At 42.6% G+C, this 25,553-nt stretch overlaps 1 protein-coding gene across 1 annotated transcript in view; it reads right to left on the reverse strand.

Annotated features, from left to right (window-relative positions):
• Positions 1 to 11,396: 11,396 nt before the first annotated feature.
• jade2 (jade family PHD finger 2) overlaps positions 11,397 to 25,553 on the reverse strand; it is a 191,524-nt gene continuing 177,367 nt past the window's right edge. The window contains exons 13-14 of the mRNA XM_047606951.1: positions 22,493 to 22,638; positions 11,397 to 20,778 (exon numbers count right to left, since the gene is read on the reverse strand). Coding sequence (XP_047462907.1) covers positions 19,999 to 20,778; positions 22,493 to 22,638 — 926 coding nt within the window. The 3' untranslated portion in view covers positions 11,397 to 19,998. The remainder of the gene's footprint in view (positions 20,779 to 22,492; positions 22,639 to 25,553) is intronic.

The raw sequence follows: 25,553 nt of genomic DNA on the forward strand, positions 1-25,553 counted from the left end.
ACTGAGGAAAACAAATAAATAAATAAAAAGATTCCTAAAGCTAAAAAGGAACAATTTAGAACAGTATTTACTGAGTGTAGAGTTACTTCTATGATACAGTAGATGATTTAAGTTCGCTGTTTATTACTTATATAGGAAAAATAAATCTGATCAATCCCAACAATAAACTTTTTTTTTTTTTGTCTTTATTTTTCTCAACTTGTGATAACACTATTTTACCTCAGCTGGAACAGACAGATTCTGCCTTTTTAAAATTGGGTTTACAGGGGTGGTTTAAGCCTTTTAAAAGTAGAAAGTAGAAAAAAGTAGTCTCGATCTTGATTCTTGATCTTTGGCTGGGATAAGTACATTTCTTTCAGGTCAGCTCCCCACACGAGGAGAACATCAGGGGCCACAAAAGGTTTATGGGAAGGACAAACAGGTAGAAAAGTTAAAGTTGCAGGACCATTTCTTCTCATGAATAAAAACTAGATAAAGACCTAAAAAGTAGCCACACTTGTTTCCATATAACGTTTTCTGTGTTGGACATTGCCTCTGCTCTTCATTCCTGAAGGTTCATGTATTATAATATAGTGAACTATTCTCCTCTAAAGTCTGTTCTTAACTATTTTAATGCTGGTTATTTATCAATGAAACGATCCAATATAAATATGGGGTCAAAGTAAAGTTGACCTCAGCTAATGTCATATAAATGTTGCCTGCTCTGTGAGTTCCTGGTTCTGTGCAGTGGTGTTTGCAGCTCTGCTTCTCTGTCTGGTTCATTATCTCTGCAGGCATTGATAAAATGAGGTCACAGCCCATCTAGACTTGCCTAAAATCTCCTCATGAATATTCATAGTATACCGTGCGTGCTAACGACAAAGCTAAACTGGCTAGATTTACATTTGTTCGCGGCTAATGATTCAGTTTCAGCTCATGAGATGATGGTTTCGGTTTCATATTTTCTTCTTCTTCTACTTCTTCTACTTCTTTATTGAGCTCTATACATTTATTTTGTGGGAACAGAGGCCACAGTGGAGCGATAACATTATCTCCCCAAAGCAACCAAAGATTAGGTTTTATCTTAGTTAGGATTTAGACTCTAAAGTCAACATTATGCCTGCAGGAAGAGCTATTTTATATGCATATACATCTTTTAAACTAGATTTCACTTGAATTATTTAGCAGGAGGATAGGAGCGACACGATGGATTGCAAATGAGGTTCAGTTGCACAATTTTCTGCTTTCCCTTGCTCAAATGTAACAGTATACAACAAGGCCCTTATGCAAAGAGAGGGAAAGGGCAATACCTGCAGGGTGCAACTGATTACACATAATCAGAAAGGCGAATATGAGGGTATGATTGCTTTTAAACAACACAATGGGCCTCAAACAAAGACTTTCTATGCAACCCCATTTGCATTTTTCTTTGAGGTTTTCTGCAGAATCTGTTGCAAAAAAAATAATCATAATAAAAAATACTGCCAATGTGTAAAAAGAAGACTTCCACACACTTGAATAAACAAAAGACACTATGCTTATCAGTAGTGGCGTAAGAGGACTTGAAGCAGTTACTTATTACATTGAAAAGTGCATTGATTGAACTTTTGGAGCATTTACTTCTGAAAGTGTTTCTTACTTACTACATATCATCTTAAAATGTATTTTAATTCTGGCGTCTACTTCCAAAAAACAAACAAACAAAAAAACATAAAATATATGGGCCTTTTTTTTGTTGAGACTCTGATGCAACCTGTACTTGTTGTTGTATTTTTCATTGCATTATCTCATCTCATTGTCTGTTGCTGGTTATCTGGAATCAGGTTACGGACACAGCAGTTTAGGGGAAGTCATCCCCGTGTCCTGGTCCCCGGTCATTTCCTCCAGCTCGTCCTGTGCGACTCCGAGTCGTCCCCGGGCCAGATGTGACATCTAATTACTCCAGTGTAGTCTGGGTCTGCCCCGTGAGCTCCTCAGTCATTTAGATGTGCTCAAAGTACCTCCCATGGGAAGGTGTCCAGGTGGCACCAGAGGCTCCAGCTACGTCGGCCTGTTTCAGCTCCTCTTACAGGGGTGAACTCTGTGTTTATTTGCTCTGTATTTATTTAGTGACTGTGGCTGAGGAGGAAACATGCTGGCTGAGGAGCATGCTAAAGGTAAGGCTAGCTGAGTAGTTTTAGTGGTTTCTATGGAGTTCGGTCCGGGACACAGGTGCGAGGTTGTGTGTGTGTTTTTATTTTTGGATACTCTACATGTGTGGGGCAAACCGTTTGGTAGTTTGATTTGTGTTTGGGTGTGCAGGTCAAACTTGTCCGGGATTTTGAGGGTTTTCTGAAGGTTCCTCTTTTTTTACAAACTCAAATCTGGCATTACTCCAATCTTTGTGCTAGGCTATGCTAACCAGCAGCTGGTCATGTCAATATTCATTCATTATTAATACTTTTTTTTTGTAGAAAAAGATAATTAATTGAAAAATACTAAAATTACAGTATAGATATTTCATAATTTCCATGAGCTAGGCTTTAATTTGTAGTTTAAAAACTCTTCGTCCATGATCTTCTAACAGCCATTCGTCCTTCCCTCCTCACCTCCACCCTACTTTGACTCCACTAAGTCTTTACAAGGGCTCTTGTACGTCACTTACTGTAGAGCAGACTGGACCTGGACCAAGAGCAACAAAAACAAACTATCTTTCAAGTCCGCAGGGTCCGCTGTCTTTTTTTTTTTTTCCCCTCCTTTCTTCTATACAAGCCAGGCCCTCTGGTGAGTCAATTGTTTGTTGCTTTAAGAGGAACTAGACGACTTATAATTCATCAGGAACGCACGAAGCCCTAGTGGCCTCTTGACATTTTCAGCCCGTTGTTGTACTGCGTGATTTCAGCACCTGACGTGTGAAAATACTGGTCTGCTCTGGATGTTTTTTTCTGCTGGTGGTAAATATCTGAGAGAGGAAAGGGCCTGAGTTCAAGCACTTGAGTCGGGGCTATGACCTTCTTGGGGTTTTCTGTAACGTTGTGTGTAGGACAGTACACCAGGAATAGCATCATAACCTCCTTCCTAATATTGTGTAGGGCTCCCTGGCGCATCCAAAACAGTTGTCATTCATCAGATTATGCACATGGGCCTTCTGAGAGTGTCCTATGGTGTCTGGAAACAAGATGTTGTTAGTGTGGGGCCTTTGAGGGGAAGGGGCCTATGTGGATCATCCAACAGATGCTTTTGGTGCACACTTTTTTTTTTTTTTTGTCAGGCTTCATCTTGCTGGGGGTGGAGTGTCATCGCTTTGGCGTTGGGATGCCTGGTCTGGTCTAGGTGGATTCTACATGTCTAAGTAACATCCACATGAATGAATGCCAGGTCCAAAAGTCACATGACAGAGTCACTAAAAGTAAGGGCTCATTTCATTAAAAACAGAAACAAAAAGGCGACAGGTGGGATGTGGCGAGCCTCTCCAGCCGAACAGTGGGCTCTTAGGCCTCTTCAGCAAGGCTCTTTATTAAAACTCAGGTGTGGCTGGTTAAGGTAAGAGGTGCAGAGGGGCTAACACTACCCCCCTCAAAGGAGATCAACATCATCAACACACCAAGTACTAAACATGTAGCGTAGACCTAGACAATGCAGAGAACAACAGACACAGACCAAATGGATTACTTACACCAAGCTACTACCTTACCTAACAAAGGTTAGCAATGAGTAATCCGAACATGGTGAAGTGTCCTCCTCACCACACATTACAAAACTTCATAATTTCAAATGTAAAACCATTGATGAATGAATTGAAATTGAGATTAATGTTGGGGAGAACGCATCTTCTTCCCTTAAAGTTGTAAAAGAATTTTTTTTTATAAGATCTGGAACAAATGGACTGAGTGTGTAAAACCAATCAGATCTGTTTCATGTGATGCTACTTGTCCTTTGTGTGAACCTCTTTTTTATGTCATGTTTTGATTGTATGAGGTGGTGTTCTGTTCTCTTCTGTTATTGTTTCAACCAGTGGTCCGTAAAAGAAAATCCTGGAAGGGCAGAATGGACATAACCACTCAAACTTTCTGAATCCATCCTTATGTTCTCGAATGACTAAGGCTGTAATTATTATATGGGATGAAAATTTGGTCCAACTTCCCCAAAAACACTTAAGTCTCTCTCTCTCACACACACACAAAGCCCCTGTAACTGCTAATGCTAACACATATTACCTTCCATCGTTCACCAAACATGTCCCCATCTTAACCAAGAACATTGTAAAAGCAAAGGCCAGCGAATGCCACCACATTCAAAGTTAAAATTTTCCAGAACTTGCCTGGTTTCCTCTCTACCTAACAGATTGAAATTCAAACTAACTAGACCTCAACTAGTCTTCTTTCAGGCCACACACAAAATAATAATAATAAAGCGGTGATGGTTATGCCAACACCCAGAACCTTTCTACACCAAGAAAGTTTAAAAACAGGCAAATCTACCTCATGTGGCAACATCATCTTCACCCGAAACATCCAAATGAGAAACGGCCATTTTAGCCTGCCTTCTTCTTCTTTTTTTGTTGATTGGCAGGTGGCATCTTATCAAAGAAGGTGCATTACTGCCACCTACTGTGCTGGAGTGTGGGTCAAAGTAGAAAAAAAAAATAGATTCTCCTCATCACTCCAGTTTCTCTTGAAAATTGAAACAATGCTTTATATATTTAACTTCTTCATTCCTCAATACATTTTGGAGATTAAACACTAAATCCCACTTCTCTTTAACTCAACTTACACTTTTCCCGACTTATTTTATACAACTGACAATTAAAAATCATTTTAACACTCACTTCCTCCACTCCACATTCACACAAACCTGCCCCATGTTTCCCAGCTAATTTCACTGTTCCATTTAATCCCGTATGTCCCAATCTTAATGTTAGAACTGATTATTCCCTTCTGTTTCCACCCACTGCTTTGTGTAGCTAGTTATTGCACGAGCTTGTCTGTGTTGGTTTATTGCTACAAGAAGAAAAGATTAATCAGTGACTCAACATTTTGTGCATTATGTATCTTATTTGCCGCTGGTTCTCCTCCAGCTGTTTATCATTCCACTTCTATCCACCCTATAATTTAAAACCATCCTTTAGCTTCAGATCGACCCAGCTCTCATTTGCCTGATTCACACCGCTTGGAATCAAGCCAAACAAACAGACATATTCACAATAATGGAAATCAATTTAGACGCACAAAGCAAAGGCACCTGGAGAGATTTCATGCACCTGGCTTTTCTCACAAAGCTCTCGTTCTCATTCTTTATCCTCCGGGAAGCTTTTGAGAATCATTTTGTTTTGCAATCTAAATGCTTTTGTTCCAGGCCATTACGAAGGCTTAACTAGCTCAATCTGCTCGTATGGTTATACTACTAACCCACTATCCCACAACAACCCCAGGGACCTTGAAGAGGAGCCTTGTATGAACGTGGGCCTTTGTTCTCTGCTTCTGCAGGAGGCTTCACATCTTCAGGTGGTGTTTTCAGAAACAGGAGGTTGCAGTTTCAGAGCTGAGCATGCCACAGGGGGAACATATTCACGCACCCGTCATGTTGCTTAATGTTTTTACAAGAAGCACATACTTTATTTAAGCTGCCGTAGACAATATCTTAATGTGAAAAGGGCCTCTCTATTCCCGCCAGCTGCAACACCACACTTTCTCTGTTGTCTCGAGCTCTCCCCATGCAAGTATCAGCGTGTGTTTTAGCAGCAGTTACAGAACAATGCTAACACACAATCTGTGCTAGCATTGTGCACATGCACACAGTAGCGTAGGCCATTTGAGTAGCCTACAACAATGTGCTTTCAAAACTGGAAGCATTAATAGTTTATTTTCATCAATTAACAAAATGCAGTGAATGAACAGAAGACAAATCTAAATCTTCTAGGTACTTGCACACAGTTTTTGAAGGAACTCGGCTGGTAGGTTGTTCCAAACATCTTGGAGAACTAACCACAGATCCTCTGTGAATGTAGGCTTCCTCAAATCCTTCAGTCTCTTCATGTAATCCCAGACAGAGATCAGGGCTCTGTGGGGGCCATGCCATCACTTCTTGTTCCTCTTTACGCTGAAGATTGTTCTTAATGACCTTGGCTGTATGTTTGGGATCTGTGTCCTGCTGCAGAATACATTTGGGGCCAATCATAGCCTCCCTGATGGTACTGATGATGAGTATCTGCCTGTATTTCTCAGCATTGCGGAAACCATTAATCCTGACAAAATCCCCAACTCCATTTGCAGAAATGCAGCCCCAGACTTTCAAGAAGCCTCCACCATGCTTCACTTTTGGCTGCAGACACTCATTATTGTAGCTCTCTCCAGCCCTTCGCTGAACAAACTGCCTTCTGCTACAACCAAATATTTCAAATTTTGACTCATCAGTCCAGATCACCTGCACCCAGTTCCTATGTTTTTGTGAATAGTTGAGTCTCGTGGCCTTGTTTCCATGTCAGATGGATGGATTGTTGGCGGCAACTCTTCCATGAAGACCACTCCAGACAGTAGATGGGTGTACCCGGGTCCCACTGGTTTCTGCCAGTTCTGACCTGATGTCTCTGCTGGACATCTTCCGATTTGGAAGGAAAATAAGCTTGATGTGTTTTTCATCTGCAGCACTAAGTTTCCTTGGCCGACCACTGCGTCTAAGATCCTACAAAATCCCCGGCTTTGTGCGAGTGCACCTATAAGGAATGATGCTGGTTTGAAGGCAAAGGGTAGTAACATCAAATATTGATATGATATTTTTCTTTTGTTCTTTTGTTATAAATAAATAAAATTATATTTCTGAAAGCATTCTTAGCTTACAGCATTTTTCCACACCTGCCTAAAACCTTTGCACGGTACTGTATTTTTATTTATTTATTTTAATGAATGATTTAATTACCACCAATACATTTGAATTTCGTTCATTTTCCGCTTGTCCCTCTGGAGGGTCACAGGGGGGCTGGAGCATATCCCATCTGTCATTAGCAAGTATAGTGTTGCAGTGTATTGGTAGTAGTGGTGAGTGACACAGAGAGACACACAACCATTCATATTCACACCTACAGCCTATCCAGAATCACTAATTAACCTAACGAGCATGTCTTTGGATGGTGGGAGCACCCGAAGAGAACCCTCTTCACTCACCCTTTATTATATTATATGAGTAGATCTCGAGTGGTGATATAAAATCCTAAACCCATCTGCATAATGTCACAAATGTCAACGAGTTGTAATTGAACTATACTAAAAATTATTTTTATTCATGAACTCCAGTGAAATTCTCCAGTTAGGATTAAAAATAATAATAATAATAATAAAATCCATCAACATCTGTCTGTCATCTGTCTTTGGAACATATGTGAGTTTTTTTAAATTCTAACTAACCTGTGTACACAGAAAAATTAATTTGGGGGATTATCTGAGTATCTACACAGTTTATGGGCGTCCCTCCGTCTTCGTAGCTGAGGCAGGAAAATGTTCCAATAGAGAGTAATATTGCAGGCTTATTCATTTACCCACGGGGAGCTCTCACACAGTCTGCTGACTGATCCATTATCCCCACGGTGCAGTAATCTAAGCCTGATTGACTGAAACTGCTAAAACACCAGAGAGGTCCAGTGGGATCACCGGCTGATAACTGAAGATGTTCAAAGAAGCTCTGGAGAAGTTTGGATTTAAAACTCGACCGGCTGAACTGAACATTTTTAGTTATCAAATAGTCCACAAATCACACACTCAGTTAAGTATCTGATCATAAAATATGCTACATTTTGACAGAACTGCACATCACGAAGCCTCAGAACATGGGACGAACTCTTAAAGAAGCTTTTCTTTCCTGAAGATTAGTCCAGACCTGAAGAGTCAATTAAAACGAGGAGCTAATAAACAGGAAGAGCAGGAACTGCTGAATACAGTTGAAAAAAAACAACACAGAAATTAATGAATTGACTAATTGCGTCAGTTATGTTGAGAGCTATTTGAGGCTTTTCCCTCTGAACACTGAAACCTAAGATATACCCAAGCATTTATTTGTTGTAAATTGATTTTATAAGGCAGAGGTCTTCAATGTTTTTCAGGCCAAGGATCCCAAACTGGTGCAGAGATATAGATACTATATATGTGTCCTATATTAAACTTGTCCTATTGGTATTTATAAATATAGTGCAATATATATATATATATATATGTATATATATATATATAATATATATATATATATATATGTATATATATATATATATATATATATATTGCACTATATTTATAAATACCAATAGGACAAGTATATATATATATATATAAAAGATAAAGAAAATAAAACAAAGCGATCCACTTAGGCCTTGGTAGTTGGTTGATGGGAACGAGCTGCCCTGTTAGCTTTTCTTCTGCTCCCTGTTAAATACCTAAGGTGAAAGGTAATACAATAATAAAGGTTTCACGGGTCTGTTACTTTTCTCTCCTTAAGAACAGGAACTTTCCTCCCATGCGTCAGGAAGGACTGGAAAGTATTCTAATCATCAGCTAGCTCATTAGCTTGCGACTGAAAACACACAGTCAGTGAAGAATGCTAATGAACATTTTCCTGGTCCAGAGGACGCGAGGCGGCAAGTGGTTCTTCCTCCATAATGTGACAAGTGTCTGGCAAAGAAGGAGAAACAACACGTCAAGGCATCCGTTTAACAGCTTTTGGAGCCAGTTCACCCGACGCATTGATGAAAAATCAGCAGAGTAGAAAGCTGATTGGATGAATCGTTGGCAGCTTGTGTTCAAAAAGTAACTGAAAATGAATCAAATACATCTGGATATTATTTTTAATCTGCGATGAATCACAGCTGTTTCAGAGGCACAAGGGAGACGGACACAATATTAGGAAGGTGGTCATTATGTTATGCCTGATCGGATTGAATTTACATTCAGTATATCTTCAGCTCGATTGAAATCACTCTGATTAGAAATTTCATCTTAACTGTTTAAGTGGAAGCTAAATAAAATGGCCAGATAAAATATACTGTACATGTCAGGTATCAAAATAAAACTTTATCGACAAAGTGGTTCCGACTTCATTCATGTCTTGCTCCCTCCGTGCTTCTGCCCGTCCTGGAATCGACCGACGTTCACCAGCTAGTTGCTAGTCGCTCTCGGGGGTTTGCTGCTGGGTGGGTTTTGTGCAGTAGATTTGTCAGAGATCATTCTCTGACTGGTTCTCCTCCAAAAACCGCCTCTTTAATGGACGATCATTTGAGCCTTTGTTTATATAAAGTAGCTTTAAAAGTTATTTGACTTTGAGGGGATATTTTGTCATAACTCTTCTTGGATGCATTTACGTTTTTTTTTTTTTTTGCAGACACAGCTCCGTTATAAATCCATTCCACAGATTTTCTCTGGGAATTGAGTCTAGGCTTTGAGGCCACCGAAAGGACTTTCACATTCTTGTTGTGAAGCCGCTCCAGCGTCGACTTGGCAGCGCGTTTGAATCGTGCTGGAGGAGAAATTTGCTGGCCATGCTCTCAGTCCTCTGGCAGTCGGAAACATGCTCTTCTTGAGATTTGCCTGCGTTTGGATCCATGCATTGTTCCTTTGGACCTTTGGCCAAGTCTCTGTCTGTGTCCTCACCGGCCAAGTCTGAAGCTGCACCAGGGCGCTGTGAGCTACGGGACGGTCTTAGAGGGTCGATAAGCTCAGCTCTGTTCCGACCTGCATGACGCTTTGCATTGTAGTTGAAGAATCACAGCCTTTTTTTTGGTATTTTGTTCTCAGTCCTTCACGCCGCTGCCATGTGTTCGTTGTTCAGGAAGGGCCGACTTTGCATCAGTTTCTTTTCTGGCAAGTTGTTCCAGCCTGACTATACAACACCCAAATCTCACCAGAGTCATCTTGAGGTGGTTGGCCTCCTTCCCGATCCCGATAGTCAAAGGAACATCTCAGGAGAGAATGCGAGACATCAAGAGTTTATGATTTCAAAAAATACGTTCAGTTCTTCCATGTGTTCCAGTGTCAAAAATCAAGTTTCAGACTGAAAAGTAAATCATTTGGATGTGAATGTTCTCATTCCTCTATGAAAGAAAGTTACATCTTCATGAGCTCTGGTTGAGTTTTGGAGCTTTTCTGTCATTTTTCTTTTCAAAGTAAAATTTTTTTTTCATTTGCAACCTAAGTTGAAAATGTGTCTTTACAGTTATGCATTTTGGAGATTTGGAAATTTTCATAAAAATTTAAAGAACAAAATGATCAATATTAAACATCCTCTAGTAGTGGGATCTGGCCAGGGCTGTTTCAAGACACTCTGGGGGCCCCAGGCATGAGGAACCTTGGAACCTTGCAGAGTCTATAGGATTTCCATCATTGTCATTGATATAGACCAATATCAGACGTCCCCCATGGGGCCCCCTTCCAGCTCGGGGCCCTAGGCAACTGCCGAGCTTGCGACGGCCCTGGATCTAGCTCATGTGACGCCATACGGTGGTGGTAATCACAGACTGACAGCGATGTCAGCGCTTATTATTTAATCTTTTGTTTTCTTGGTTCTCACCATTTGTGTTTCATTCATCACTTTCTTCATATCTTTGCTGCCATTTGTATAAGAAAAAAGAGCAAATCAAATAATAATGGATAGTGCGGTTTAACCTAAATTGTGCATGTGTAAAGAAAAATTCACACAGTGTATACATGCTTCAAGGTTTATAACTGGATGTAGCTGCCTCCCTCATCACTGTGAACCTTATGCTAACGCTGGCTTTCCTTCTTTGAATGGAAGACGATTCACACACTGGACGACTCTCATCTACAAGGCTCCTCTTGGTTTGGTTTCTGGCTATTTATGTTCTTTTCTTCAGAGAATTAAAAGCCATTAAGCCTTAAGATCTAATGACATTTTGCACCTGGCTGTTCCTCGTGTTCTGCCCCCTCTGCTTGTAATACCTTTCAATCTGAACAGAAAATGTCTGAACTTCTCTCATTTGAGGCCTTTCGCTCTGTTCTAAAAGACCAATAACGGGAATCCATTCAGCAGTGCCCGTGTTTTTAAATTGTTACTGAAGGCATCACTCCTGCAGTTTATCTGCTGAACAGTTTCTGAATTAATGCTCATTTCATGATTGTTCTTATTTGCGTGTTAACTGTGGATGTGTCCTGTTGCTTTTCTCGGCCAGGTCACCCTTATGAAAGAGGTCTTGATCTCAATAGGACTTTTTATCTAGTTAAATAATAATAATAAAAAACTGATAAAGTTTCTTGAAGTTTCTTGAAGTAAGTGTAAGTGTTGGTTTGGTAAGAACGGCTAAATACAATCTCAAAAACAGGTGTCTGCCATTAAAAATATATTTATGAACACGCTACATGTTAAAAGGAGAATCAGCGTTACACACTTAGAGATCTCACCGAGCTACAGTTTGTGTGTTGTACAGAGAGACACAGAGAGCGTTGTGTACACAGAAAGCACTGCTTTATTGACTGCACTGGACTGGACTGGACTGGATTGGTCTGGACTGGATCAAATGGGACCGGGACTCCATCAGATGAAGTTTAGGGAGCGGAGGAAGGTTCAGACTAGTCGGGATGGGGTGGGGAGGTCGTAGGGTGAAGGGGTGGGGGAAGGGGGGTGGTTTGGTAGAGTGGGATGCAGCCATCATTAAGGCAACACAAACAGCATGCAGATACAGTCACAGGAAACATCGTCATCATCATCATCATCGTCGTCGTCATCGTCATCATATTGCTTTTCAAAGTCTCGCTTTAACATCGAAATTGTACAAAAAGGAAGAAAATAGGTTTTTCGCACTAATGAAAAATACATTTTTTGATTTTTTTCCCTCCTACAAAGAAGATTCTAATACAAGAAAATAAATATAGCAAAAAAAGCCAAAAAATAATTTAAAATAGCTCTTCTTTTTCATATATGTTCAATAGTTCTCTTTGCTATTAACAAATGGCACAACATTCTTTGAAACAAAGAATACAGAAGGATAAACTCCTGCAACATTCATATTATTGTATTGAAGAACTGATGCAGAGTGGAGGAGAAACTGGGCAGGACAGCAGAGATCTTAACACCTCTCTAAGGACAAATAAGACAGTAGTAGGAGGAAAAGCCTGCGTCCAGCTCTGTGTTGAGTAGATGATGCTTGATTGGCATTCAAATGAGAGTTTAAATACAACCAATAAGATGCAGAATGATACCCGATCGTGTTTTTTTTTTTTGTTGTGTTTTTTTTTTGTTTTGTTAAATGTCAGGAGAGAGCAGAGAGAAGGGAGAGAAACAGCTTCGCTTAACAAACAGGGACAGACTGAGTGCTTAAATTAACCTATTATCACACACACACACACACGCACACACAAAAAGAAAATGGATATACTGAGAAGTGCTTTAAAATATTTCCGCACATTAAAACTGCTGACTTCTTATTTTGCAACGCGTTTTAAACCTGAGGGAGAGAACTTCGTCAGACGCGGGTCAGGAGCGGGAAGCGAGGATTCTTTTGATTTATTTATTTATTTTCTCTGTGATTAATGAGAGTCAGAAACTGCTTGGTCTGCACGGAAGAGAAGACAGAGAGAGGAGAGGAGGAGAGGAGAGAAGAGGAGGAGAAACTAAAACAAAAATTATCATAAAGCCACGGAGGGGAAACACAGAGGTTCACCTGTCCTACTGGTGACCAGATTTGGGCTGCGAGGCCCAATTTAGCTGCTACTGTGCGGATAGCATCTGTAATCGACGTTCCACATGTCATTAGGATGGTCACAAGAAACGGATTTAGTCTAATTTCCCTCCTCCCTCCTCTGTGTGCTTTACATGTAAGATTCACAAAGCCACAGCATGAGGAAGAATTCCACTTTCCACGTGCACAAAGCTGAGTTTTGCACAGTTTTGCGACGATTTAGCATCTAATCGCGACGACTTTTTCTAAACTTTCTGGTTTGGGCACATCTTAAGAGAAGGAGGAGGAGAAGGAGGAGGAGAGGTTAATAGAAGGACACTGGCGGAAAATACAAACATGGCTTCAATCTCGTGTGCACGCAGCACAAAGGGACCCAAACACAGGTGAATCAAAACGCCTGTTGCGTCCCTGCACATATAAAAGCTCCGATAAAGACATAATCACCTCCTCAGAGGACGAAGACAAACGCACGTGAGCGTAGGCGAGGTAAAGGACAACGGAGGGGAAATGGATGACAGGTGAAATAAGAAGGGGACAGAGGCTCTTCAGGTGGGGAGGGCCTGATTCCAACCTGCAGCATGAATCCAGATTGTGTTTCCTTTCATATTTAAAGTGATTTAAACTAAATGCTACCCGGTGGAGCTGTAATTATCAGAGACTAAATAGTTCTTCGCAGAGCGTTGGGAAAGGTTTACACCTCAGTTTGTCTGCGACAACGTCCCGTACCACGCAGCAGCCTCTCGGGAGCAGAACGCTGAGACCAGATGTAAACGGAGGCTGAATGTGTTTTTCATATTGTGGGGAAGGAAAAAAATTAAAAAGTGGATTGAATTACTGGCAAACAACCTGCATGTTTTAATCGATAATTTTAAGTACTAAAATACTTTACCTGGCTGAGAAGCTGGTGTTAAATATTATATATATATATATATATATATCTTTCTTAAATCCTGAGAAATGCTTCTTCACTTTGCTCTTAATGGTCAATATGACATTTTTTATTTTCTATTTTTTGGGCAATATGATTGATTATCTTTAAGAATGTGTTTGTCGATGGTGCTTTTGTATGAACGAAAAAAAAAGCCACAAAGAAGGTTAAAATATTCCACTTTCAGGCCGTTTAATGCAAATCTGAGCCATTTCTGCCTCTACCGATTCGATTGTTACACTTTGTGCAGAAAATATTTGGACAGAGAGAAAGAAAGAGAAAGGAGGAGAAGGAGGAGAAGGAGGAGAAGGGGGAGGTGGCGCCTGGTGTTGTTTATATCAGCCGCTTGTTAACTCGACTGTGTGGACAGGCTGCAAACAGAACGCAGGGGAAAAGAACAAGTTGTACTCTTTCTGTCTTCCGCTGGCTCCAGTTCAGTAAACGTCTCCTTCTTTCTAAACATCTCTCCTCTTCCTTCCTTCCCTCCCTCCCTCCTCTCTGCTTCTCTCTCTTCAGTCCAGAGTGGGTTTTTTTTTTTCTCCTCACACGTGTCTGTCATTATTTGTCCTTAAAGCTACACACGTCCTTTTGCGTTCTCTTGTTTTGTTTTTTTAATCGTCCTACGCCTCAAAAGGTGACCCCTAAAAACCCACGTGCCGGCCAAGGAGGCTGATCACGGGACAGGGAGGAGGAGGAGGAGGAGGAGGAGGAGGAGGTGTGGGCAGGAGGAGTGTTTTTAGGGATTGAGGATGGAGCAGGAAAGGGTGCTTTGCTGGTGTGTTAGGAGGAAGAGGAGGAGGAGGAGGAAGATGGTGGATGCAGAGTAAGGTGCGCAGTTTGTGCAGGTGGGAGATTTAGTCTATTTTTTTTTTTTTTTTTTGGAGCTGCTGTGGATGCTGCAGAATTAATCTCATCGTTTGGGTTGAAATGAATTCAAGAGCCAGAAACAGCGGAGATGTTGGATTGAAGGAGGAGCCAAAAGATCAACGGTGCACGAAAAAAAAGGCAGAGGACGAAGCTACCGGGCAACTTTTCAAAATGAAACTCTAAATGCGTCTGCTCTGAAAAAACAAAAAAAAACAACAACATTTCTTGGGGCTTTTACGAAGGCACAGACGCCATCCGAAGTTATCACAAACTTTCATCGTTGAAAGAAACTGACGAGGAATCTGATCCCAAAGGAGAACTGGTAAAACAGGAAACAATGCTAAAGAAGAGATGTGATTAACATATTAATCCTTAATAGAAAATGAGAATTAGCTGCAGAATTTGCAGACTTGTTGAAAAGGAAAAGCTGGAACGGATGCGTATTTGCATTTGAAACCAAGACCAAAACTATTTACAAAATCATCAGAAAGCTTTCTGATTCTTCGACTCACGCCGGGTTCGGATTCGACTCGACAACCGTTCCCTCCTCCTCCTCCTCCTCCTCCGCCGCCACAGCAGCTCTTTAAATTTGACTGAATCTCCGATCTGCGAAGCGTGTCTGGGTTGAGGATGCTGAGACCTTGAAGCCATAACTTTGCTGCAACGGAGAACGGAGCAAAGCGCCAGTAAAAAAAAAAAAAAAAAAACCCAAAAAATAAAACAAAAACCAGTGGAAGCAGATAATGAGTCAGCTTTCTAGATCGATACGAGCCACTGGGGCCAGCTAAGCGTTACGAAAGAAAAAAAAAAAGCAGCTTGCAAAGGCTTTTTCGACACACGGAAAATGAAAATGTTTCTAGTAGTAGTAGTAGTAGTAGTAGTAGTAGAAGTAGTTGAACAGTATTATACATTATTGTAAGTGTGTATAAGCTCCAGTGGTGGTCGGGTAGGTGGGTTGGTGGGTTTGTGCGGCGGCCGTGGGGACAGTGAAGCAAGGATTAGACAACGGTTCCAGAAACAGGAAGCACTAATGAGCAGTCACTGGGATCCATTTGGTTCAGACTTTAAATCTGGAAAATGTTTTCGAGAAATCTAAACCCAGTGCATTCCTTCTCCATGTCAGTAAATCCACCGACCTTTGCTTTAACTCAGGCCCCGTGGGAATCGGTGCGGCAAAAACGTTCATTTCCAACCAATCCTGGCTTCACCGACCCAACGACGGCCTCAAACCGGATGAGGGAGCAACCACAGAGGAACGAGGACATCGCATGACCAGCATCCTGACGCCCCTCCCGTTCCCCGAAAACCACCTCAGCGTCAGAAATTTAGAAATCTAAAGCCTGAACTTGAACGACAGAGCTTCCCCGCTAATAAAAATCCGATCTTTGCGCAAACTGAGGGGGTCTTTGAGGAACGCAGCCCTGCTGGTGCCGTGATGTCTTCCAGTGACTTTTCCAACAGAGTCAGCGCGGTAAAGAGGGCGACTGCCCGCGGGAATCGCTTCTGCTCTTTAACCAACTTCCGTAGGTGTTTTTCTCACCTGCAATCAATGCACCTGATGCCCTGCTGTCAGCTTATTTCTGCGGCGCGGCACCTCGTGCCAAACACCCAGGGGAGGTAGCGTCGCTCTCCCACGTGCAACAGCCTCAGCTGTCGCACTCTAGAGCGACGCGACCTCCGGCACCTCTTCTGTTGACTCGCGGCTAATTTTCTTAGCTTGGGATAAAGACGCAGCTCTCGTCCGGGTCTCGCACCGCGCGGACGTTTGCGTGTCTGACCGTGTTGCAAAAGTCAAAGATCATCAGAGCACACGTGGGGCTGTGAGCCAACACCCACACCAACGTACCACACAGAGGACAGCGATGCTTTGAAGTTGTATTCTAGTGGATATTGATAAAAAAAAAATAAAATAAAAGAACCTGCAAAAGACTCCAGTCTACAGTATCTACGAAGCGGAAGGAGAGGGCATTGTAGCCACACTGTAAATATAGAATAATAACCAGTTTATGTTTGCTAAGGCTGCACAGATTTGAGGAAAACTGCGATTACAATTAAAAACCTCACTTTCACCGCTCCCCGTGGAGGACGCTTTACGGCCCGTTTTCCCCGGTGGGGCCCCGTGCAGCCTTAGCATTAGCTACTACATGTTAAGGCCGTACATGTGAGGCCTCGTCTAATACCACTGTCTACGACGTCAGGCTACTCTGAACATTGAATATTGAAACCAAGATTACACTTTTCCGTCTTACGCGACACGTGAACGGTGACAACCACCAGGGGGCGGAGGACGGCGTGGGCCGCGTCCTCGCCTTCAGAGCGCAAGTTGCTGTTATTGTTGTTGTTGTTGTTGTTGTTGTTGTTGTTGCTGTTGCTGTGTGTGTGTGTGTGTTGTCATGAGCGTCGGCCTGCGATACAGCCAACGCAGAAGTCCAAGATCCTCCAGGCTGTCGTACTGAACGTGAGACAATACTTGGCACGCCTCCACGCGACAGTGCGAGTCTTCTACGGTGGCTACACCTGAAGGAGACAGAGCTGTCACCTGTGGTAATACTCTCTTGCTGTTAAGGGGCGTTTCCTGCTTCCTGATGCGTTCAGGACCAGGTTTACATATATATATATATATATATAAAAAAAACAAAACAAAAAAAAAATCGAATCATCTTGTACATTATAACCCTGTTATACCAGCTCTGGTGTTTGTATCAGTGTTTGAGAAAGAAACAGATAGAAAGAGAGCGCTGTATGTTGTGTGTTCAGTTCAGCTGCATTTGGCTTTTGTTTCTGAAGGGGGTTAATATGTGAGTCTGCGTTTCCTACGTGAACAACCCCCGTGAATGCTGGGAGAATCCAGGCAGCGGCGGCGGCGGCGGCGGAAGGATTTAAGGTTCCCACCTGTGTTAAGAGGAGTTCACGCATCAACCGGTGTCAAACTGGGCTGAGAAAAAGAAACGGGACTAAGCCGAGAGTCGCCGGCCGGACACCTTTATCTAACGATCCAGAGACAAACGTATGTTTGTGTTTGTGTCGATAAGGTGTAAATATGCTGCCTTGATGCACAGATCTCTTCTTTGGCGTGGTCACTCCAGAAGACCAGTTCGAAGGTGTCCATAGAGGAAAAACTAATAAAAAAAAAAACAAAACAAAACAACAAAAAACAGAGACAGTAGAAAGGACCTGCACCTCTGTTTAAATGTGTGTTCATCAGGCCTGGGTCATGCAGCCCTTAAGATTACGACTCACTGCGACGCTTCATTTCTCAGCTTGGGTTCAAACAGGCGGAGGCTAAGTGGCAGGACAGGCAATATCATCGGACATACCCCAACTCAACTATAAAAAAAAATGATTGTTGAGATTATCGAACCCAGGGCTGATGGTCATATATACTGAGAGAAAGAGCATGCTCAGTAGTAGTTGGAGTTCAAACAGTGAAGCTTGCCAAATAAGGAGTCTAGACATACACACACATTACTTTATATATATATATTTGTATATATATATATATGATATAAAATATGTATGTATATATACGCGTATCTGCTTCTCGCTTGCTTTTTTCCCCCATAGCTTTTTAACCTCTTCTTTTTCAAAAGTTTTTTTTTTTTTTTTTTTTTTTTAAACCCCTGAGAATACCACGAACCGCTTTAAGTACAAAATACAACTCTCCGAGAGAACAAAGTCATTTTGTGGAAAAAAACAAAACAAAAAAAACAAAAAAACAACACAAATTTAAACTCAATCCAAGAACTGAAGAGCGCGGGCCTCTGAAGCCGATTATCGTTCATGTTTCGCGCAGCAGCAGAGCCATCGTCAGAGAGAGAGCTTGGCCACGTCAGAAAAAAAAAAAAAAGGTGCTCCTGAATATGGCTACGCCGAAAATCCTCAACTGCATAGGTGAGCACGCGGGGACGATCTGAAGTGAGACTGATTTTCTTTCTTGTTGCGCCCGAAGCACCTGGTGCCGCGCACGCTGCAACAAAAAATAACTGATGTCTGACGACTTAATCATCTAGAAATTGTCCAGTGATGTGCATCAACTGCAGGATGCTCATGAAACAGGTTTTCCTTTGGGGATGCGGATTAAGAGAAAGTCGATTAGTTGACAAAACTTTTGACTGTGAGCATTTCTTAGGTGTGTTGTAGGGGTCTCGGACATGGGGCTAACCTGGCCACGCTCTGTGCACTGATGGCTCTGGACTGCTGCGATGTAGAAAAGTGGGACGGGGTTGTGGGGGGGCGCGGAACAGTTTTTGCTAACTGCTGCAGATGCTTTGTTGACAGACGGCTGCATTTACATCCTCGGTTCAGGCACTACACAATTGTTAAGGTGACGAGGAGCCCGAAGCCGGCCACGCTCCGGTAACCCGGCGCAACGGGATTTCCTTTTGGTTTGATTGTTACAAATCCGATTGAGCGACGACTCTGATTGACCTACTCGTTTGATTGTTTGGTTGATTGAGAAGTTTGGTTTAAGGGGGAGGGCGGGGCCACGGGGCAAGCGACAGAAGGCACAGAGTTTCTACGGTGATTTTTTTCTCCAAAGATTTGTGAAGAAAATTAAAAAAAAAAAAAAAAAAAAAAAAAAAAGACAAGCAAACCCAGATTTAAGAAGAATTTGCAGCCGACGAAAGTCGGGCCAAATATTTCGCTGTGATGTGAGTATTCGTTTATGGTAGTTTTGTGTGTCTGTGTGCACGTGTTTGTGTTTCTGTGTGACAATCTGAATGAGCACCAGGGTTGGGGTCGACCCGTCTGCTGCTCAGCGACTGGAAAAGCCGAAGTCTTACGCTCCGAGACAACAGGAAGAAAACTGACCCCAACTCTGAATGAGCATCTGTTATACACACACACGCACACACACAGGAGTGCTTACATTACAGCTCTTATGACTAGCTAGTTGTGCTTTTCAAGGCTGAATACATGTTGTCCCATGTCACCATCTGTACATATTCAGATCAACTCTGGTGTGAAATTGTTTTTTCCACTGAACGCATTCAAGAAAACAAGGACTCACTGGATGCATTTCAGGCCGTGTGAAGACCGAGAACGAAGCATACCCTGAAACCAGCTTGATTTAGAATAATCATAATAATAATAATAATAATGCCCCAAAGTGTTTGTTCCCACGTCTGGCAGCAGGTACCAGAGACATGAGGCCAGGACTGGGTACTTCAACGCCCAGCGACGAAATGAATCTGAAATATACAAAACAAAAAAAAGACTAAAAGGTAAGGTTTTTTTTTTTTTTCCTATTTGTTGAATGGTTTGAATCTTGTGGTGCAGACTGCGGTCCAGTGGAGAAGCTTTACTGTACTATGAGAGGCAAACAGCTACATTCAAATGCCCCCCCTCGCCCAAAAAGAAACAAACAAACGAAACAAAAAAAAAAAAAAAACGAAGCAGGTCAAGAGCTGAAGAGATTTTCCACGGATAGATGTGGCAGGGATGTGGCTGAGCAAAGCCGTCCAGCCGTGTGTTGTAGACTGAATACCGGGCACAGATGGAGAAACAATTAGCCATTAGTGGGGCTCTGCTTGGATAACTGTGTGTGTTTGTCTGTTCGAGTCTCGAGGCTTCCTTAGGATGCCAGCACGCTCCTTCTCAGCAGGTCCTCGTTCCCAGAATGCAGCTGCGGCAGGCGGAGTTTGCGTCCGCCGGCGCGTGTGTCCGAATCGCTCTGCTCGCCGTCAGAGAAGTACCCGTCAGTCTCAGCAGCATCCAGCAGGGATGTGTCCTTCCCTCTGAGCGGCACGTCCATAGACTCCAGGCCCGCGACAACCCCTCCCCTCCCTCTTGATTTGCCCTGTCGGGGCAGGCGGAGCCGCGGGGCTCCGCCGCGAAGGAACGCCCCAGTCTCCGGCATCGTCACCCCGGGGCTGGTGGCCGGAGATGAGCTTGCCGTGAACCCCGATCCGGCCTCCGACTCGAAACCGTTCCCCGTGTGGATGCCGTCCCATCGGCCCCGGTCCTCCGAGATGTGACAGGAATCCATTTTGGAGATGGGCGGCTGCGGCGGAGGGTCCCTGTGGAGGTCAGAGCTTCTGGTCTGGTGATGGTGATGGAGGTGGTGGTGGAGGGTCTTGGAGGAGCCCCGAGACCTCTCCGCCTTCCGGCCCACGTGGCTAGACTTTTCCTCTGCCACGCCGGCCCAGAGGCTCTTGGCGGTGGAAGGGCTGCTGGCGGCAGACGCAGCCGCCGAAGACGAGAGCATCTGAGGCGGGGCGGGAGCGGCGGGTTGACCACGGGCACGGGGCTTGTTGCTCCCCCGGGGTTTGCGGCCCAGCTGGGGGGTTTTCCAGGTAGACTGCATTGAGTTCTCCATCATAAGGTTGAGCAGACTCTCCTCGCCCTGCAGGAGCTGGACGAGAGGAAGAGAAGGAGGGATATCAATATGGCGATACATCACGATACAGTAACGATCTTAGTATTGATTTTAAAAGAAAAAGAAAAATACATGTTTTGGGCTGTGAACAACGTCAGCACCGCCACCACCAACTTTTTCTGTACAATCACTGAACTATGTAGAATATTGGAATATCATAATATCGCAATAATGTATCGTATCGTGATTAAAGTATCGTGATACGTATTGTATCGTGAAGTCCTTGCCAATACCCATCTCTAGAGGAAGCAGCAAAAGAATCTTTTTTTTGTACACAAAATACAATACATCATGAGTTGTTCTATACAACAGTGCATTTTTCTGTTGCTGAGGTTACTGCTCCACGCACTTGCCTGTAATAATTTGGAACAAAACCTCCCCACCCACAACCAACCACCCACGTTTCCAACCGCTCACCAATGGAGGATGGAAGCAACTGATGTCATGTTTTGTTGTTGAACAACAAAAAAAAAACTGATCTTGGAGCACTTAAGCTGTTCTAAACAGTGATTACTAACATCCTTTTAAAAAATCTGCTTATTTTTTCAGTTGTCCTTTCGCAGAACATCAGGTTTCATGTTTTATCTTCATTTTTTTTTTTGTGTTTTGTTTTGTTTTTGTTCTTTAGCACATCTACAGTCAACTGAGTTTGGAGTGGATTAATTAGCTCTGCTCTCTCTCTATCAACCGACCAATCCACAATAACATGAGGTACAAAGATGGGTTTGCTTATATTGATGCAAAGAACTGATCTAAATGTTTTGATCCAAACTGTGAACAGAGTTTCGGGAATGGAGGCTTAACTGTTTGTTGGAAAAAAAAGGAAAATTTGATGGGGTTTTTATTATCAACCACAATGAAAACCAACAAGTCAAGAAAACTGTTCCCTCCATCAAAACTGAAATTTTGGATGGCTGTCAATGGGATACAGAATAAATCCTTTTTTTATTTGGACGGAAAATAAGAAAACAATGCATCACTTGTTTGTATTCGCCTTTTCTCTGGGACAACTGCTAAAATCACGTCCTCTGGGTAAATGCACAATTGATTTTTCCCTCAACAATTTACATCTATTTCAGAATTTGAAAGCTGAAACAGGTCAAGCGATGAAAACTGGGGTTCAGCAGAAGTGTGTTGTTTCTGGGAATGTTTGGATTCAAGTTAGCATCTCCAAAGCTTTTAAAATTTGTAAAGATTCAAATCAGCTAAGATGAAAAATGAATCGCAATTCCCTCTCATTCATTACATAATTTGTGTTTTGAAGTTACATCCTACCTCAGAGATGTGATTTCTGTCTGAAAAATAATTAAAGGAAACTTTTTAAATTATGATTTGTCTGCAAGTTAATACTGTTGCTGAGCCATAGTATCGTTACATCCCTAGCTAACATGGATCCAAACATTCCTACCAACACCCAGAAGCAACAAACGTCTGCTAAACCCCTCGTTAATTTGACGTGTTGCAGACATTTCAGCCTTAAAATTGTGGAATATGAATGGAATATAACAAAATGTTAATTGTTGAGCAAAGGTGAACGATGCATTTTAGTAGGTGGCCCCTTAAATGTGCCCCGGGGGACCTCTGGATGCGGTCTGAGGATTTCAGTATGTCCTCGGGCGGATTCACACCTTCGCTTAGAGCAATAAACTTTTAATTGCATGTTCTGGGCCTCCTGCAGCTGAAGCCCTACCTGGTCGGAGAGCAGGCTGCCGCTCTTGTCCCGATGCTGGGCGCCCAGAGCCCACTGGCTCAGCATGTCGTCAGCGGTGATCTGAACCGACTGGGCGAGCCAGCTGTCGAACAAAGAGTTGTCCAACGGGAAGGACTTTGACAAACCTGAGGGAAGGGAAAGAAACGGATGACAGAGGGTTGGAGGAAGAGGGTGAGCACAGGCAGAAAAAGTGCAAGAGAAATGGGGGCGGGTTGGAAGGAATGAGAGGAAAAGGCAGAGAAGAAAAACAGAACAGACTGGTGAGGTGCTGCACATTTCTCGTCAACAGAAAAAAAATACCGCACACAAAGGGTTTCACCTAGTGTCTGTGGAGTTGGAAGTAAAAGGAAGAGATAAAGCAAGCGCACAAAGGAACTTTTAACCCTTTAAAACCGAACGCATCGCTGATGATCCGTTGAGGCTTGTGTTTTTTGAATTACCGTAACTGACAGTAGTCTGCACTGTCAACAATATTGAAAGTGTGGCTGAACACTGGGAAGTTGTGCTTTTGTCTGGAAGACTTTTGTGACATCTCAAGGGTACAACTAACTGCAAACAACTCATTACCGTAATGGCAGCTTTTTTTCACCCAGAAAGCACAACTTGAATTTTGTCTTTCCGTGAGTTACGGTAATTGAAATACTACATTTTTTATGATGTTTAGGTGTTAAAGGGTTAAACTTTCTGGGCCAAACGTCAATGCAGGTCACGAACTGCCTTAGATAAAGAGATAAACAGCCTCATTATACTCATCCACCGTCTCTGAACGTTAAACCCGAGCTACTCAACTTAGACGACTCTAAAATACTTCGTCTGAATGTACGAAAAGTAAAGCCGTCGGTTTCGAGTCGTCACTATGAACCGCAGGAACGAGACATTTTAAACGGATTCTGCATTGTGGATACTTGGGTCTTATGTTAATTATACCAACATTTCCAAATGAATGTAATCAAAAGTCTGATGCAACATCTCCGAGCTGATCTCTCGCATAATTAAATGTTATGTGTCGTATTTTAAACTCATTGTAAATGGAAACACGGAGAAAATCAGCACAACACAGTAAAGACATTTACAGAACGCTAAACCTAAACATGCGGCGTCCGGCGCTTCCTCAGAAACAAAGACATCGACCTGCTTTACAGCGGCAGTGCTCTCTCTCCTCTCTGGTACAGGACCGTGTGCAGAGTTCATATATGTGTGTGTGTGTGTGTGTGTGTGTGTGTGCGTTATGTGGGAGGCTGCAGACAATGCTCCCTGCTCTTAAGTGTTTGCATGTGTGTCTGCATAATTAGGAGATTTTCATGGCTCCTTTTTCTATCATTGTGGGCCGTGGGAAGTGCTGCCAAAGCACCGTGTGTCTTGTCTGTGGCATTTTAGTCTTTCTTACTCTGAAACACACACACACACACACACACACACACACACACACACACACACACACACACACACACACACACACACACACACACACACACACACACACACACACACACACACACACACACGATGTAGAGGAGACGGTGGGTGGGACTCGGGGAGAACAAGACGCTGCCATGTTTCAATCCTAAAGTTCCTGAGTTAAAGTCAGGCTTGTGGCTACTTTATCTAACCAGAAACTGTGAAATTGTTCAATTTTAATTGCTGAATGTTCAGCGCTGCGTAGCCCGTGCCATGTGGGAAAATCAGAATTTCACAAAAGAAAGAATGGCAAATGAAGTGACACAAATATCTCAATAATGATGTTTTGTTCCAGATTGATTGACTGGTTTGTTGTCCTAAAAACGCAGCTCACGTAGTTTTACCTTGCTGCGACACGCTTGTGAAAAAATTCACCCATAATTAGGAGGATTACTGCGAGATCAGTGTGTAGACAAAGAACAATCACTGCCATTTCTCTGGTCTAAATATACAAATGCAGTTTTATTTTCCCAATCAGAAACAATAGTTTGTGTACTGGAACAAAAATGTTTGAGCAGCAAAACATTAAAAATGATCTTGGATCCTCAAATACGTTTACCCAACCTCGCAGTTGATGTGTCGTTACGGTCTAGTTATGACACACAGGAGACGTGATGTGACACACGATGCATTAAGTGGCCGTAACTCATTTTAAAAAGGCCAATCTCCAACACAGCGTACGGCCGATGGTCGCGGCAGCTGCAGCTGCTCGGCGTGAAGTGACGGGCGAAGCTGCGTCTGAATTTACGGTTATTGTTTGAAGTTCGCCTGCTCTGCTCTGGCGCAGTCTGCGCTTCCACGCATGTGTCCAGCTCTGTGATGCTATTTAACGATGTGATGATTCTGTGACTGATACCGACATACCACAGGAGGTCAGGAACGCGGTAGCTTCAATTTAACACTCGCAACACAGTAAGTAGTCGGTGTTAGGCTCATTAAAAACAAGCGTTTCACAGGCACGATCGTAACAGCCAAATTGCAACCATCACAAACTACAGTGTGTGATGGAGCTACTCAGTTCCTATAGTATATATTTACTCCTCTTTTGATCACTTGTCCACTTGTACAAATGCTTGCTTATTCTATTCTATTCCATTCTGTGACATCACAGCAAGTGGGAGTCTCCATGGTTACGGCCACTGAGTGGTAAAAAGTGACAGTTGAGCATCGAGATTAGCAGCATTAGTTTAAATCATGACTGTCCAACAAATTAGATTATTATTTATTTATTTTTTTTTTTGATGAAGTCATACCTTAAGTTTCGTACTGTGTGGCTAACGTTACTTCTCAGTAAAGCTCTTAGCGTTAGCATCTTTTATTTAGCTACATTTATCATAACAGAAATGACCTGAAACTAACTAAAACTGAGGCTAATCCACTTTTCCAAATAAGCGGTTCCTCTAGTACAAGGTCATTGGAGCTGTGTTGTATAAAGTACCAAAAGCTCATACTTTAGAATAAGTAAAGATGGTGAGGTGTTGAAATCAAGTCCATATAAATATCAGCAGCACTGATTTCTGGCCACATGTTAATGTTTGTGGTCCACTTGTCATTTGATAGTTTGTATGGATCAATGTCGATC

The sequence above is a fragment of the Mugil cephalus genome, chromosome 15 (assembly GCF_022458985.1).
Source record: "Mugil cephalus isolate CIBA_MC_2020 chromosome 15, CIBA_Mcephalus_1.1, whole genome shotgun sequence".
Taxonomy (NCBI): Eukaryota; Metazoa; Chordata; class Actinopteri; order Mugiliformes; family Mugilidae; genus Mugil; species Mugil cephalus.